At 39.0% G+C, this 16354-nt stretch overlaps 7 protein-coding genes across 7 annotated transcripts; all 7 read left to right on the top strand.

Annotated features, from left to right (window-relative positions):
- Positions 1-881: 881 nt before the first annotated feature.
- On the top strand, positions 882-2243 carry TM35_000161970 (nucleoside transporter-like; the record flags this gene model as incomplete). Its single annotated transcript, XM_029026069.1, has 1 exon — positions 882-2243. One exon carries the CDS (start codon positions 882-884, stop codon positions 2241-2243), a length of 1362 nt encoding a protein of 453 aa, XP_028882625.1.
- Positions 2244-3575: 1332 nt separating this feature from the next.
- Positions 3576-6458, top strand: TM35_000161960 (putative transcription modulator/accessory protein; the record flags this gene model as incomplete). Its single annotated transcript, XM_029026068.1, has 1 exon — positions 3576-6458. One exon carries the CDS (start codon positions 3576-3578, stop codon positions 6456-6458), a length of 2883 nt encoding a protein of 960 aa, XP_028882624.1.
- A 436-nt stretch (positions 6459-6894) lies between these two features.
- Positions 6895-8259, top strand: TM35_000161950 (nucleoside transporter-like; the record flags this gene model as incomplete). Its single annotated transcript, XM_029026067.1, has 1 exon — positions 6895-8259. The coding sequence occupies one exon, from the start codon at positions 6895-6897 to the stop codon at positions 8257-8259; it is 1365 nt and encodes a 454-aa protein (XP_028882623.1).
- A 1235-nt stretch (positions 8260-9494) lies between these two features.
- Positions 9495-9896, top strand: TM35_000161940 (cytochrome b5; the record flags this gene model as incomplete). The annotated part of the gene is made up of 1 exon (XM_029026066.1): positions 9495-9896. One exon carries the CDS (start codon positions 9495-9497, stop codon positions 9894-9896), a length of 402 nt encoding a protein of 133 aa, XP_028882622.1.
- Positions 9897-10906: 1010 nt separating this feature from the next.
- TM35_000161930 (3-methylcrotonoyl-CoA carboxylase beta subunit) lies at positions 10907-12769 on the top strand (the record flags this gene model as incomplete). Its single annotated transcript, XM_029026065.1, has 1 exon — positions 10907-12769. One exon carries the CDS (start codon positions 10907-10909, stop codon positions 12767-12769), a length of 1863 nt encoding a protein of 620 aa, XP_028882621.1.
- Positions 12770-13336: 567 nt separating this feature from the next.
- TM35_000161920 (putative nucleic acid binding protein) lies at positions 13337-14764 on the top strand (the record flags this gene model as incomplete). Its single annotated transcript, XM_029026064.1, has 1 exon — positions 13337-14764. One exon carries the CDS (start codon positions 13337-13339, stop codon positions 14762-14764), a length of 1428 nt encoding a protein of 475 aa, XP_028882620.1.
- A 284-nt stretch (positions 14765-15048) lies between these two features.
- On the top strand, positions 15049-16170 carry TM35_000161910 (uncharacterized protein; the record flags this gene model as incomplete). Its single annotated transcript, XM_029026063.1, has 1 exon — positions 15049-16170. The coding sequence occupies one exon, from the start codon at positions 15049-15051 to the stop codon at positions 16168-16170; it is 1122 nt and encodes a 373-aa protein (XP_028882619.1).
- Between the last annotated feature and the right edge of the window lie 184 nt (positions 16171-16354).

Here is a 16354-nt window from a genome sequence, read left to right as displayed (position 1 = left end):
GAATGAGTCATATTTTATATAAATAATGTCCCCCTTTTATTTCTCTCTCTTTCTTACTTATTCCCTTCGTTTATATATATATATATTTTTCTTCTTTATATATCCTGTTTCGGAAAATTGGTAATGTGAAAGTTATATACATATGTATATGTATTTTTTTTTTTCTTCGTTCCTCTTGGTTTGACTCTTTATTTCGTTAAAGGTCAAGAAGGGTTTTCACGACATGAAGTACATCGACATCGACTAGATCAAGATATTAAATTAGCGCGATGCATTATTATTATTATTTTTTTTTGTTTTTTCCAATGACTCATCATCGTAGCATATAATTAAATATTGACAGGATCTCTCTTGAGGTCTCAGAGTCCTCTCGTTGAGGACCTGGTGAGTGGGTGAAAACTGTGAGGTTTTTTTATTTTATTTTTTTTTGTATTTTTTGTTGTTATTGGAGTGAGTCTCTGAAGCTCTGTAATTGTAGTACAACGATAAGATGAGCCTCTTTCTCTAGAGGGGCTCGGAAAGATTGGCGCAATAGTCGCTCATGGGTGGTTGAGCATTGAACCGATATTATTATTATTTTTTTAAAAAAGTTAGTTTGATTTTTGGTGCCTTTGCGCATTGATGGTTTTTTTTTTTTTTTTGTTTTACATGGACGAAAAGGTGATCGAAAGAGAAAACAGAAAAATGTTTCTCCTGTGACAAGAGTAAGAAAGAAACCCATTTGGTACCTCTTCTTTGGATTGATTCACAACTCTGTAAAAGAAAAAAAAAAGAGATAATACCCTTTTTTTCTTTTTTCCATTCGGTTTCTTCTTTTCAAAGGTTTTGGGGCAATCCCAGGATTAAAGTTTAAAGGGAAGCGAAATAATAAATAAGTAGAGATGTTCACCTCTTTAGGGGCAGCCTTGACCTTTGTCACGAGTTTGGCAGTTGGTATTACTATGGTAGTTGGGGTAAATGCACTTAATTCAGCTCCCAGTTATATGCTAGATTACTACAAATACGTTGTTGGACGTGAAGATGCCGTACCCAATAATGAAAAGTTTTGGCAAACCGTCCTTACATTCTATCAAGTTGTGACAATGGTTACACAAACCATTTTCAGTCCTTTAAATCTAACCACTTTTTGCTGCCGTTTCTCAGTGATGTTTCGATTGTCTGCGGCTAGTTTACTGATGCTTATCGAGTTACTCGTTATATTGGTTTTGCCAGTATCTTCCACTGTTTCAGAGAACGGAGCGATTGTGGCTCTTATGATTATGGCCTTTGTGGGTGGAGTTGGACGTGCATTTTATGAAAACACGGGTTACGCATTATTTGGACCTTGTCCGACTGTAATGATGACAGCTGTGATGACGGGTGTTTCCGTTTCTGGTTCCCTCACATCTGTATTACAGATTATTATTAAGGCATCCATGTCAGACAGTTTTGAATCTGTAAAGATTCAATCGTATATTTATTTCAGTCTTGGTATTGGAGTGATTGTTGTGACGCTGGCCTTATTAATTCTTCTATCAACAACGAATTCTTATGCTAAGAAGTATGTTGCTGAATTTCGTTCAAAACGTGGATTCTGTGCCAATATTTACCGTAAGTCTAAAAGAATTGCTGTTTCTGAGCCAACTGGCGATGAGCTTGCGGTCTCTGGTGGAGATGGTGTCATTGTAGAGGAATGCTCTACTCCTGGGACAATGAGGAATAAGGAAGAAGAAGAAGAAGAACTCACCACAGCAGAATTGATTCAGTCTGTAAAGCTTTGGCCTGTGATTAAGAAGATCTATGGTTTGCAGTTCTCATGCTTCTTCACATACTTTATCTCATATCTTCTCTTCCCTGGTGTGATGCTTGCGGTGGACTATGATGATGCGTGGTATGGAACTATTGTTATGGCTGTCTTTAACGGAGCTGATCTCATTGGTCGATTAATGTGCTTAATTAAGTGTTTATGGCCTCCTCGTCGGTGGGTTATCATTGGTTCAGTACTGCGACTCGTTCTCTTTCCCTTGATGATTCTCTGTGCAACTCACCACATCCCCACACATGCCGCTGCATACGTTATTGCATTCTTGATTGGAATGACTGGTGGGTTTATTGGTACAATGTCAATGACGTACACACCAGAGACGGAAGGTATTAACACGAATGGAGAACGAGCGTTGGCTGGTCAGGCCTCAGGTGCGTGCCTATTGTTGGGAATTGCCATGGGTTCTCTTCTTCAACTTCCTATCATGCTCAAGTTGTAATTCACGCTCCTTCTTGTGTTTTTTTTTTTTTTGTCGATCTTTCCCCTATTCCTTGGTAAATTGCGAGCGGAATGCTCTCATCTTCCAGAAACGTAGTAAAGAAGAGAGGGTGTTATTTTCGTTTCGTTTTTTCTTTTTTTCTTTTTTTTAAATATTATTTTTATTATTTGCTGATATTATGAGTTCTAAAGATATTGGTAAAAGAAAAATGGTAGTTTTTGAATGCTCATCCAATTTTATCCCTCTTCTTACCGTAGTGGTGGGGGAAGGCGGATTGGGGATATTTTCATCGCATCTATTTTCGTTAGTACTTGATTTTGATTGGAGATATAAGTATTCATTTTCTGGTGTTTTTCTTTATGTGTGTGTGGCATAGTAAGTAGAGAATGGGAAAAACAATTAAATTCTTCTTTTTCTATGTTTATTTTTTTTTTCTGGATAAAGTAAAATTGTGGACTATTCATTTATTTTTTTTTTTTTTTAATTTTTCTAGTTGATAAGTATCATATTTTCGGCATGCCTTTGTGGTTCCAAAGGTGAAATATATAAACAAATAAAGGTTGCATTCTTAATTCTTTTTCACGTTGACTTTTATTGTTGATTATGTTCTTTTTTTTGCCTTGTGTTTATTTTCCCTGGTCGTTTTTGACCTTTTTTTGTTTTTAATTCTCTTGTATTTATTTGTTTTGATTTTGATTTTTTTGTTTTAACTGTCGACTGAGTTAGAACACGAGTTTTGTTGATTATTCTCGTTATATATCTTGTTTTCTGTCAGCTGTTTTCTGTCAGATTATTTATAAATTTGTTTTTTTTTTCTTCCTCTCTGCAGAGGTGCATGGGCCGTACTGTACGGTTGAGTAGTTTATATATATATATATATAAACAGAAGTAATAAGGTATGCATGTGTAATTCTCTGTGTTTCTCCTTGTTTTCTTTCTCTAGTGAGCTTTACTTGTGAGAGTGAAGAAATATTGAGGTTAGTGCTCGTTGGATACTCAACCCCCCCCTCTAAGAAATAAAGAAAAAAAATAAAATAAAAGAAACGCTCGCTACTGCAAAATCAAAAAAGAAAAGAAAGTGTGAAACCTATACACATATTCACAATCACAAAAAAAAAAAAAAAAAAAAAAAAAAAAAAAAAAAACGGAGAGAGGGGGGAAAAAGGGGGGAGGGGGAGTGAGCGCATTCACAGCAGTTATAACGAGAGGAAAACAATATAATACTATATAATCTAAATAACAAAGAACAATTATTATCGAGTCGCTCACTGCTCTGCGTTCCACTTTTTCTTCTTCTTTTTTCCATTTTTTCTTATCCCCTCTCTCCTCTCAATGCTGCGTATCTTCAAAAACGCCGTAGTAACACAATTGACAATATTCTCTTTTTCTCATTTGGGAATGCACACTTCTGTCGCTGCGGTATCCGGAGAGAAAACGGGCATCAGTAGTCAGGAGCAGGTATATCGTACAATTGCAGCTCGACTGAATATTTCCACCACCACCGCTCGCTTTGTAGTGGAACAGAGTAAAAAAGGATCCACTGTTCCTTTCCTTGCACGATATAGGCGAGATGAAACTGGTAATCTTGATGAAACCGTACTTCGACAACTCCTTGACATGTCTGAAGAACTTCACGAGGTTCATCGACGACGCACCTTTATGCTTAAAAGTTTAAAAGAACGTGGTCTCCTCACAGATAAACTTCAACAAGCTTTTGAGAGGTTGGTGCATTTAAACCAGTTAGAAGATGCCTGGGAACCTTTTAAAGAGAAAAAGACGAGTTTATCTCACAGAGGTCGAGAAGCTGGTTTAGAACCTCTTGCAAATAAATTACTTTTCACAACTGAACCAATTTTAGATTTATCTGAAAGATTACGTTGCGTACCCGACGGTGCCAAACTCTTTCAAGCTATTATAGTAGAAGAGGTACAACGCTGTGATGAAGTACGACAACTCATGCTTTCCGAGTGTCGTCAAAGTGGTATCATTAACAGTACACTTATAGAAAATCCAAGAAAGAAAGCGGCAAAAGAAATTAGTTCAGATGCCTTTGATACACTTAAAAAACAGTTTCATGCGTATGAGAATAGACGATGGCCCGTACAACGTATTAGTGCTCATAATGTTTTGGCATTACAACGCGGTGAAGCTAAAGGAGTTTTGACAGTAAAAATGATTCCACATGGTCGTACTCAAGGGGTTTTTTTTGCATGGGCACGTCAAAAATTTAATGGAACACAACGTCAAGGGATGCCAACAGTTTCTCGTTTTTTAAATCAATGTCTTGAAGCGGCATATGAACATATTTTAAAATCTACACATACAACAATTCGTCGTGATTTAAAAAAAAGTGCAGAAAAAGAGGCAATAGCAGTTTTTGCTCATAGTCTTCGTCACATTCTTTTACAATGTCCTATGCGTGATGCGAGATTATTAACGATGGATCCTGGTATTACTAATGGTGTAAAATGTGTTGCATTGGATGAAAATGGTGTAGTTCTTACTCGTTTTAAATGTACTGTAATGGATGAACCTAAAATGAAGGATTATATAAGTAGTTGTATTGAAAAGTTAAACCTTAATAAAATTGTCATTGGTAATGGAACGGCTTCAAGAAAAGTTGCAGATATTGTTGCTGACACTATTGAAGAGAGAAAATTAAATGTTGAATATGCTATTGTGAGTGAAGCAGGTGCGAGTGTGTACTCTGTATCAGATGTTGCAAAAGAGGAATTTCCAACTCTTGATCCAATGTACCGTGGGGCGGTAAGTATTGGACGTCGTGTTATTGATCCTCTTAGTGAACTTGTTAAGATTCCTGTACGTTCTATGGGGATAGGAATGTATCAACATGATATAAGTGAAACGGAATTATTACGTGCATTAAATCGTGTGGTGGAATCTTGTGTGACTTGTGTAGGTGTAAATGCGATGATTACGAATCGTTATGTGATGGAAAAGATTCCTGGTGTAACCAAACGTATGGTGGATCAAATTGTTTTAGCGCGACATGCAAAAAAATTAAAGAGTCGTGAAGATCTACGTCGAGTTCCAGGAATGACAGAAGGCGTTTATCAACAAATTGCTGGATTTTTTCGTTTTCCTAATTCTTCTAACCCTCTTGATAATTCTAATATTCATCCAGAATCCTATGGTACAGTTGAGAAACTAATGGAAATTTATAAGGGAAAAGAGAAAAAAGAAGTTGGAAATATCTTACTTCAAATGACAGAAGTAGAAATTGGGGAAGTGGCTTCTCGTATTGGTTGTGGTAAAGCTACACTGCAGTTAGTGGCTAAAGAGTTGTCGTCTCCAGCTCTGGATCCACGTTCAGAATTACCTCATGCTGGGCTTTTCCGTCGTGCCCCTCGAAAAGCATCGGATCTGAAACCTGGTGATAAATTAACAGGCGTTGTGCAGAGTGTGACAACATTTGGCGTCTTTGTGGATGTTGGTCTTCATGATGATGTGCTTGTGCGTGGTGTAAACATTGATACCGTACATGCAGGTAGTCTTTTGGATGATTTGTTAGTGGAAGGATTTGATCAACTGAACCGACTTCGAGTTCGTTACGATGGTAGTGTGCATGCGGCTGGTATGAATGCCTCCTCACCGCGTCCCCAAGGACTTGCCCTGGAGTCGGAGGATATTCTTTCACTGGTGCCCATGACATCTACAGGGGAGGCACCAAGCTTAAGTGATAGTCTCGCAGTGGTGCGGTGTGAGCGACAACAACTATTCACAGCATCCCCTGCAAATAATCGTCGTCGTCCGCGTGATGGCGAGGATGGGGAGAACTCTTCACAGTTGACGGAGGCCGCAAGTAAACTAAAGAAGCCGCGTACAGAGGAAGACCAAGAAGTGGAAAGAACACCCACACCCACGTCAACAACGACGGCAACAACGGCAAAAGCAACAACAAAAACAGCAGGAAAAACAAAAAAAACGAAAGCAGCAAAACGAGAGGTGTCAGAGACAAAGAAGGCAAAGGAAAAACAACCACGGGGGACGCGAAAAGCCGCGGCACTGAAGACCCCGACGGCTGTTAAGGATGAAAGCGGTGATATTGGCGATGTGGAGTCCTGGTGGCGGGGCGAACGGCTTCTCAGCCGAGGGGAAAAAGCGGTGGTGCCCGAAGAGGCCGGACAGCCGAACAAGTCTGTCCCCTCCACCCCAACGAAGGATGATGATGATGATGCCGTCTATTGTCTGTAGACGTGTGGTCCTTTTGTTTGTTTTTTTTTTTTACTTTTTTTTGCTTGAGGTGTGCCAGAGTGGGTGGTTTTTGGTATTGACTGGGGGATTGACGCCGTTGGGCGTGTCCTTGTTGTCAGTCATGCTGTTTTGTGGTTTTTTCTTCTTGTGTTTCTGCTGTCTTTGTTTTAATTTTTTTTTATATTTTATTTGTTTTACGTAAGTTTTGTTATTTGTTTTTTTTTTTTCTTTTCTTTTCTTTTCTTTTCTATTTGGTTTCTTCGTCGCGTCCTTTATCTTGGTTTGTTGTGTGTATATTATTGTTTGCCAAAGAAAACGCCGGGATAAGGTAACATTTTGTATTACATAACTCATACAGGGTATAAATAAAAGAAAAGGGATACTAAAGGAAGAATTATTTTTTAATTGAATCTCTTCCATAAACAAAGTCTTCAAAATGCCGATGTTCAGCTGCTTCGGAGAGGCCTGGACCTTCATTACCAGTCTCGTAATGGGTGTTACCATGGTGATGGGTGTAAGCGCCGTAACATCAGCCCCAAGTTATATGTTAAATTACTACAAATACGTTCTGGGAGATGAAGATGCCGAACCAAAACATGAAAAATTCTGGCAAACCGTCCTTACATTCTACGTTGTTGTGACAATGGTTACACAAACAATATTTGAGCCGGTGAATCTGACCACTTTTTGCTGCCGTTTCTCACTTGGATTTCGCATATCAGCTTCATGTGCGCTGATGCTTATCGAGTTACTCGTTATTTTGCTTGTACCAGTATTTCCCAATGTTTCAGAAACCGGAGCGATTGTGGCTCTTATGATGATGGCCTTTGTGGGTGGAGTGGGACGTGCATTTTATGAAAACACGGGTTACGCATTATTTGGACCTTGTCCCCCTATTATGACTTCTGGGTTTGTTATTGGTGCTGCTATTTCTGGTCTATTCACATCCATTCTGGAGATTATTATTAAGGCATCCATGTCAGAGGAATATGAGTCTGTAAAGATTCAGTCATATATTTATTTCAGCATTGCTATTGCAGTGATCGTTCTAACAGTGATCATGTACTTTATTCTATCAAAGAATTCTTTTGCTAAGAAGTATGTTGCTGAATTTCGTTCAAAACGTGGATTCTGTGCCAATATTTACCGTAAGTCTAAGAAAACTGTGACCCCGGATGCAAATGAAGATGAAATTGAGGATTATGTTGGAAATGGTGTGACGAATGAGGAACACTCCGCTGCTGGGGTGGTGCAGACCAAGGAAGAAGAAGTTGAAGAACTCACCACAGCAGAATTGATTCAGTCTGTAAAGCTTTGGCCTGTGATTAAGAAGATCTATGCTATGCAATTCTCATGCTTCTTCACATACTTTACCTCATATCTTCTCTTCCCTGGTGTGATGCTTGCGGTGGACTATGATGATGCGTGGTATGGAACTATTGTTATGGCCATCTTTAACGCAGCTGATCTCACTGGTCGATTAATGTGCTTAATTAAGTGTTTATGGCCTCCTCGTCGGTGGGTTGTCATTGGTACACTGTTGCGACTCCTCCTGTATCCCTTGATGATTCTCTGTGCAACTCACCACATCCCCACACATGCTGCTGCGTATGTACTCACGGCATTGGCAGGCATCACGAACGGATATTTTGCGACAATTTCTATTACTTATGCACCGGAATCGGAAGGTATTAACACGAATGGAGAACGAGCGTTGGCTGGCCAGGCTACTGGTGTTTGTCTTCTTTTTGGTGTTTCTACTGGTTCTCTTCTTCAACTGGCTGTTATGCTTAAGCTTTAAGGGTTTTTGCATACATCGGTATATGTTTATTTTCCCCTTGATTCTTCTTAGTCTTTCTTTTGGAAGATAGAAGTGAGTGTAATTCATTATTCCTGGAAAGGAATACTTTTTTTTTCAAAGTAATCTTGAATAAATTACTTTGAGGGGGTCTGGTTATTTATTTTCTTTTTTCTTGCGAGATTTATGTATGTAGAGGATAGTGTATTTTCATTGTTATAATTTGGGTAAAGCATGGTGTCTTTTGTCAATGAAGAACACCTTAAGAAAAAGAAAAATAACGTATAAGTTTGCGGAAATGCACACAATATTTATTCAAGACGAAAAATTAAAATAAATGCAATCAAGGTAAATTTTTTATTTTTTTCCCCGTGTAAAAACTAAGTCAAAAAGGGGGAATAGGCAAATTGATTATGAATACTAACAAGTCTTATGTGTGTCCTGTTAATGGGCGACTTGAGAACTTGTCAAAATTTCATATAATATATATTTATCTTATTTTAATTATCTTTTTCCTTTGCTTCGGCCGTTATTATTTATTGTTTTTTCTTATCGTTTTTAAACGCTTGCGCCATGAACGGCGTTGGCGTTTTTATTCCCAATATTCTGAAGTGACTTTTTTTTTTTTGTCTCTATTCGGACCCATTCTTCAGTGGGGATTTTGGTACTAATCATACCAATAAGGAAAAAAAAGAAACGCATGATAACTTAAAGAGCATGCTAACAAGAAACGACAAAAAAACAGAAAACGAGATGTGCTATGTTAATAAGAGATACATGGCACTACATTCTATTAATGTAAATATGAACGTTGAAGATTATTTTCCCTGTTTCTCCCCTTTGCTCTGATGGTTAGACCATCAGTTGGGGGAGTACATATAAGGCAAAACGTAGAAAACAAAGAGAAAAGAGGAATAAATTTAACGAAATAAAAAAACAAGGACATGAAAGGTAATTTTTTAATGTTGAGAAATATTTTTAACGAAACAAAATAACAAGGACATGAAAGGTAATTTTTTATTTTATTTTTTTTTAATACATTATGAAATGGTGAGAATTATTATGCTGATGAATGTCATTGGTGATGTTTTCGACTTGATGGCATATCTTATGTAAACTTCATCTTATTCTTATTTTTCCTTAACATCTTCTTATTTCTTTTCTCAAGAACAAGTGTAACGTCATAACTACATTCCATATCATTTTACTGAAAAAAAAAAAAAAAGATAAAATAAAAAATGACCACACGACAGGTGCCCAAATATAAATGGGAGGAGATTCGAAAACACAATAAGGATACGGATTGTTGGGTGGTACTGTATGATCGGGTGCTGGATGTGACGAAGTTCTTAAATGAACATCCCGGTGGACTGGATCCCATTAACGATCTCGGCGGATATGATATCACGAATTCCTTCGAAAGCATTGGACACTCCTCTTCTGCGTTAGCCCGTTCGAAAGAGTTTATCATTGGAGATCTTGATAAGGAATCCCCACCTCCAGTGGTGCAGCGAAAGGCATTAAAGGATGATGTTCCTCTAACAAAGTACAAGGCGGGAGGAGACATGATTCCCATTCAATACATTGTGGGAATTCTTGTGGGGATACTACTTCTACTGTATTACATGTTCAGCGGCTAGGCGAATGAAAAGGAAGACTTGCCAAATAAAAATAAAACAAACAAACAAACAAACATACGTACAAAAAAAAAATAGAAAGTAAAAAAACGAGAGGGGAGATGCGGTGGAAGGTTTTCTTTTTGTTTTAGGGTAGTGAAGAAAAAGGAAAGGACGAATTCATTGAATATTAAGAGGAATAATTACTAGAAAGAAGGGAGGCAAATCTCTCTTTCCACGTTCCCCAATACTCTTCGTTTTTTATTTTATTTTAACCTATTTTATTTCTTTCTTAACTTGTGGGTGTATGTTTTTTTTTTTGTTTTTGCTCCTTTCGCTCTTTTTGCGATTGTTTTTAATGATTTTACAATATTTTTCTGCGGGGATATTTATCTGAGCCATCCAAGGACTGACACTAGTTCCTCAGATGGTTCTGCCGCTCCCCTCCAAAAAAAAAAATAAAAAAGATAATAAATAAAAACACACATACTCGAACAAATGAAACTATCTAGAGCATCTGGAATTAGTACTGTTCTTTTCTTGGTTTTAACAAAGAAAAGAAGAAGAAAAGACACATTCTAAGAAAAAGAATTAAAAAGAATTTCTTTGATATTTTTACTTCTCTTCCAATGTTGCTTTTTCTTTTAATGGAGACGAAGATAGTTTCATTTGTGAGATGAGAAGAGGTGAGGTGTGTAAATGGGATTGGGTGCCGCTTCAGCATCAGAGAAGAAGGTGTAGAGACTTGTAGTAATTTCTTTTTATTTTTCTTTGCCTGTGTGTACCTACGTGATGTATGTATTTTCTAGATAAGATCTTGTCAAGTGACAAGAATGAGTTTTGCATTTTTATCGCATACTTTTTGTAATTCTGCAGACCATTATTCTTTTTTTCTTTTCTTTTCTTTTCTTTTTTTTTTTTTTTGCAATTCCTCTCAAGGAGGAACAAAGGAAGATATCAGGCACCTTCTCCACCTCACAGAAAAGAATCACCAATACATTAAGAGGCAGTGACGGAATTGCTCTCAAGAAGACATGCGTCGATACACAAACTCGTTAACGCTTCTGGGGCTTCGCTCCTTGTATTGTGCGAATATTTTTTCTTGTGATATTTCTTCACATTCCTGCAGTCGGTTGGGTATATCATCACAGACGCATAACAATGAGAATACTGGTATCTCAGCAAATGAGAATCATAAAAGTCAAGTACAAAAAGAAAAATTAAAGGATTTATCAGGACTTTATGCGGCGCATCCTGCTCAGTATGAATCTGCACCAAGTTCACATTGTCCAAACATTTTACGTTTTCCTGCTGATACCACAGATCCTCTTTTTAAAGAGAATTTAAAACGTATGCAAGTACTTACTAAAGAACTGCGTGAACGTGTTTCTATTGTTAGAGAAGGAAGCTCAGAGGAAGATAAAAAAGCTAGAGCTCGTCATGTAAGTCGTGGTAAATTGCTTCCACGAGATCGTATTGAAAAACTTATTGATCCCATGTCACCCTTTTTAGAGCTTTCACAACTCGCCGGGTGGGATTTATACCCTGGTGAAACATGTTACTCTGGAGGTATAATTGCAGGTATTGGGATTATACATGGGAGACGTGTAATGATAGTGGCGAATGATGCTACTGTAAAAGGTGGGACATATTATCCAATAAGCGTGAAAAAACATCTTCGTGCTCAAAAGATTGCATTAGAAAATCATTTACCTTGTATTTATCTTGTGGATAGTGGTGGAGCTAATTTAGGTCGACAAGATGAGGTTTTTCCAGATGAACAACATTTTGGTCGTATCTTTTTTAATCAAGCTAATATGTCTGCTAAAGGAATTCCACAAATTGCAGTAGTTATGGGAAGTTGTACTGCTGGAGGTGCTTATGTACCGGCAATGTCAGATGAAAGTGTTATAGTTAGTGGAAATGGAACTATTTTTCTTGGAGGACCACCATTGGTATTAGCTGCAACAGGAGAAAAAGTAACCGCGGAAGATTTAGGTGGCGCTACTGTACATTGCCGATCAAGTGGAGTTACCGATTATTTCGCGACAGATGATCTTCATGCATTATATCTAACACGTCGTATCGTAGCAAACCTCAATCAAAGTATACCTAATAAAAATTTAGAAAGTACGAAGTATAAACTTCCATTGTATGATCCAAAGGAAATTGGAGGATTTATACCTGATATGACTACTGAAGTTGTTAAAGGTTTTGACATACGTGCAGTCATTGCCCGTCTTGTTGATGGAAGTGAATTTGATGAATTTAAGTCGCAATATGGTGATACTTTAGTATGTGGATTCGCACGTTTTGAAGGTATGCTTGTTGGTATAATTGCTAATAATGGAATTTTGTACTCTGAATCGGCTCTTAAAGGTGCACATTTTGTTGAATTGTGCTCTTATCGTCAAATCCCTTTATTGTTCTTGCAGAATATAACGGGTTTTATGGTTGGGAAAAAGTATGAAGAAGGTGGTATAGCAAAGAATGGAGCTAAACTCGTAACCGCAGTTTCTACCACAAAAGTACCTAAAATAACTGTTATTATTGGTGGAAGTTATGGGGCGGGAAATTACGGTATGTGTGGTCGTGCTTTTGATCCACGCTTTTTATTTATGTGGCCTAATGCCAAGATTAGTGTTATGGGAGGAAATCAGGCAGCGACAGTGCTTGCCTTGACAAACTCTAAGCTAAAACCTGAAGCGGTGGAGGATTTCAAAGCTGAGGTGAGAGCAAAGTATGAGCGGGAGGGATCATGTTATTACAGTACCGCCCGATTGTGGGATGATGGTGTAATAGCACCCGAGGACACCCGTGAAGTGGTGGTCCAGTCGCTACGTGCGACTCTTTCGGCTCCACAGCAAGAAACAAAGTTTGGGATGTTTCGTATGTGAGAACGACATTAATTTCTCTTTTTTTTGTTTGTTTTTGCTTTTTTTTTTTTTCTTTTAAACAGGAAAAAGTGGAAGAAAGAAAAGAAAACAAGTTGGGCAGGATAGGGGGGAATGAAAGCGAAAGGAGATGGGGAGAAATGATATTATATAAGGAAAAAAAAAAAAAAAATGCATTGCGTTACAAACAGAGTGGAAAATGGAAAACGGAAAAAAAAAGAAAAAAGAATGCTTCTCTTAGTGGATTTATGGTTTGTGAGAACAGAGTAAGATTATTTATTTATGAAAAGGGGGTGATGATGTTGGTAGCAAATTGGGGGTTTTCTTTCTTTTTTTTTTTTTTTCTCTCTCTCTCTCTCTCTCTTTTTTTTTTTCTCTATATACATATATAGACACACCCACATACAGAGAGGTACGTGGGGGGCCTACAAGACAGAAAGGCAGTGCCTGAAGAAAGTAGGAAAAGAGAAAGTGTAAAGAGACTTCAACTTTTCTCTTTCTTTACTCTTATTATTCCTATTTTGTTATCCCCAGAATAAAGAAGAAGAAAAAAAGAATTAATCTCTCTAAATGAGAGCCGATTGGGAGGACATAGCTCCTGCAGTACCGGCTAAGGGTGAAGATTTCGTTATCTGTTCTGCTCACCGTTCGCGTCGATTGGCAAAATGTTGCAGCTGTGAGCCCGTGCGTAATGCGGATCGTGTTACCATTGGATATACTTACCGCTGTAGAGAAGGAATGGAGTGTGCGCGAGCAGCGGAAAGGGCCTCTCACCCCAATCAACAACAGAACGGGACTACTTCTAATAGTCGAACTGGCACAATCGTGCAACCCTCGATAACAACAGAGACATCCACACAAGCAGGAGATGCGGCTGGTGGTGATAGTGTACCAGCACCTGATGTAGATGCTGTCCCTCAACAACAACAACAACAACAACAACAACAACAAGCCCCAAGGAGTGGTACTTCTCGTGGTCCAAACCGTTATTATGATTTAACTAATCAACGAAACACAGATGGAACGGGGACGAAAAAAGTTTGTTGGAACTGTGGAATGGAGGGTCATGAAAAACCCGATTGCCCCAATGCGCTCTGCAAAACATGCCATACTACACGTAATTACCACCACATTTGTCAAGAACCTCATCCTTCACCTTTTTTGATATTATCTTCAACTCTTCCTTTTTCAGATGAGATGAAGCTTGTGCAATGTGTCTCTTGTCACTCAGTAGGACATTTTGATTGTTCTCCTCGTAGTGTAGAGAAGAGTTCTTCATGTTGTTTTTGTGGAGGAATGGGTCATAACGCTTTTGATTGTCGTCAACGAAAAGATCGAGTCCCTGATAGGTGGGTAACTCGAATATTGGCAAATGAAAATGGCTCAATACAAAAAGGAGGTTATGATGGTTCTCTTAACTTTCCATCACGTTCTACTCCTGGGAATACTTCTGCTAGCTATGATCGACAAACGTATGGATATAATGAGAGAGGTGAATTCCCTCGTAGTGATAACCGTTATACATATGCAAGGGAAAATGGCAACTATGGAAGGGATGGTAACACTGGTGGTTACTGCGCATCAAATTCTCACACCTATGGTGAAAGACGACCTAATTCAAGACAGACAGAAAATAACTATAAAATGTCTTATAGTGAGAGAGAAGGAAATTGGGGCTCAAGACGTGGAGAAAAACGCTCCCGATGGGATGATGATGAAGATTCCTACCACCACGGTGGCCGGACCAGCGGTCGCCGCAATTATGATTGGGGATCGGAAAGGGATAGTAGGAGTGGTAGGAATTACGTTGACAGTTACGCTGGAGACGGAGGGAGACGACGAACGTCAGACTCCTACCATAATCATAATCATAACCACCACCACCACCATCATCGAGATCGGCACGAAGGAGAACAACAACAACACCACCATCATAAACATCGTCGCAATTCTCGTTATAGCCGTGATAGTGATGATGATTTCAATGAACCCTTTTAAAGGGTGTTTCTATTGTGTACGTTTCTCACTCAAAGAAGGAGAGAGTTGATACCCAACGAATCTGCATTAATAAACGAAAAAGAAAAAAGAAATCTTGCGCTTTTTTTTTTTTAGTAACTGTAGTGTTAGAATGAATTTTTTTTTTTAGTTGATGGGAACTTTCACCGTTGTTATTTGCTGGATCTTCATTATTTTTGTTATTTTCTTTTTTCTTTTTCTTTTTTCTCTATTGCTTCCCTCGTTATATGTATATATGTGTATATTTCTGAAGAGAGGAGGATAGGATGACTCAACCGAAGAAGGATCATGCCAGTGAATTGCTAGATAAGTATTTCGGTGATGCGTATCTCTTTGAGCACGCCAATGCATTCTTTCGAGAAAAGGTATCACCGAAAGATACTACCAACCTTACCACACCACCTACTATAACCTGTGCTAGTTTTCTTCGTTTCGCAAACTGTACAGTAGATGAAAAAAATATCAGTTCTCTATGTGAAGCTGCGGGATCAAGTTCCATTGTAGAAGCTGTAAAAGGAGAAGATGGTTCGTGGTGTTTACGTCGTCGTCGTTTCCTCGATCCAAAAGACGATCCCGCTCTTCGAAGTGTTGTAGTTTGGCCCCTCCATCGTGCCTCCAAACCGGATGAGGTGACTGCCTTTTTTAATGCCTATGGTGTAGTGGAGTCTGCCACTGTGATGATGCGACCTCACGGGGATACGCAGCCGCATGCCTCATTTGTGGTCCGTTTTGCCACCGTTGAGGAGGCGACGAATTGCACAAAAGCGAATATTTCTTTTGGTAAAGCACCTTCAGCCTTGGCGCAACACTTTTTACCGGCACGTGTACACGCCGTGTTGATGGAGGAGTATCTTGCCAAAATGGAGGAGAAGAATCGTGTGAAGGAGGAATCGCAGTTGCAGCATAATGTCGTGAAGGCGCAGAAGGCATTAGCGGAACTGCAGGATAACAGCGTGAGGCGTTTTCTGCGTAAAGGCGTGACACTGAAAGTGGAAGGGGTTCCACCCGGGACAACGTGGCAGACAATGAAGATGAAATTGGGCAATCTCAGTATTACGAACCCAGTCCTAAAGAAAGGCATCACATTACTGAGAGTGGAAGAGCCTGAAACATCATCCTCATCATCATCCGGAGATGCGGCAGCAGCGGGATGTAAACAACGACGTGCGTTTGTGATTTGCCGCGATGAAGCCGTTGCAAGAGAACTGCGCTCCTCCTTCAGTTTGGCCGATGGAGACTTTGGTCGGGAGCTGCGGGCGGTGTGCCCAAATTTACTCCCACTCACAGACGCAGAGGAGGAGTACGCACGGCAGCACTTTCCACAGTGGTGTGAGCGCCGCGTGGAGGCAAAGCAGGCGGATAACCGAAAGCGTCAGCGGAATTTTTGATTATAAGCAAAGATAAAGGCAGAGTAGGGATTACTTCAGAATGAAACTGGAAAAAAAAATAAAGAAAAACCTTTATATAAAGGTGAAGAAAACATGAGGTTGACACAAGGGAAAAGAAGAGTTGGTGGTGGGATGAAGGAGAGTTTTGGAGCAGAGAGAATGAAGGTTGTTTTTTTTTTTTTTT

This window comes from Trypanosoma theileri (assembly GCF_002087225.1).
Source record: "Trypanosoma theileri isolate Edinburgh chromosome Unknown TM35_Tth_16_V1, whole genome shotgun sequence".
Lineage (NCBI taxonomy): Eukaryota > Euglenozoa > Kinetoplastea > Trypanosomatida > Trypanosomatidae > Trypanosoma > Trypanosoma theileri.
This window is presented reverse-complemented; position numbering and strand designations above follow the sequence as displayed.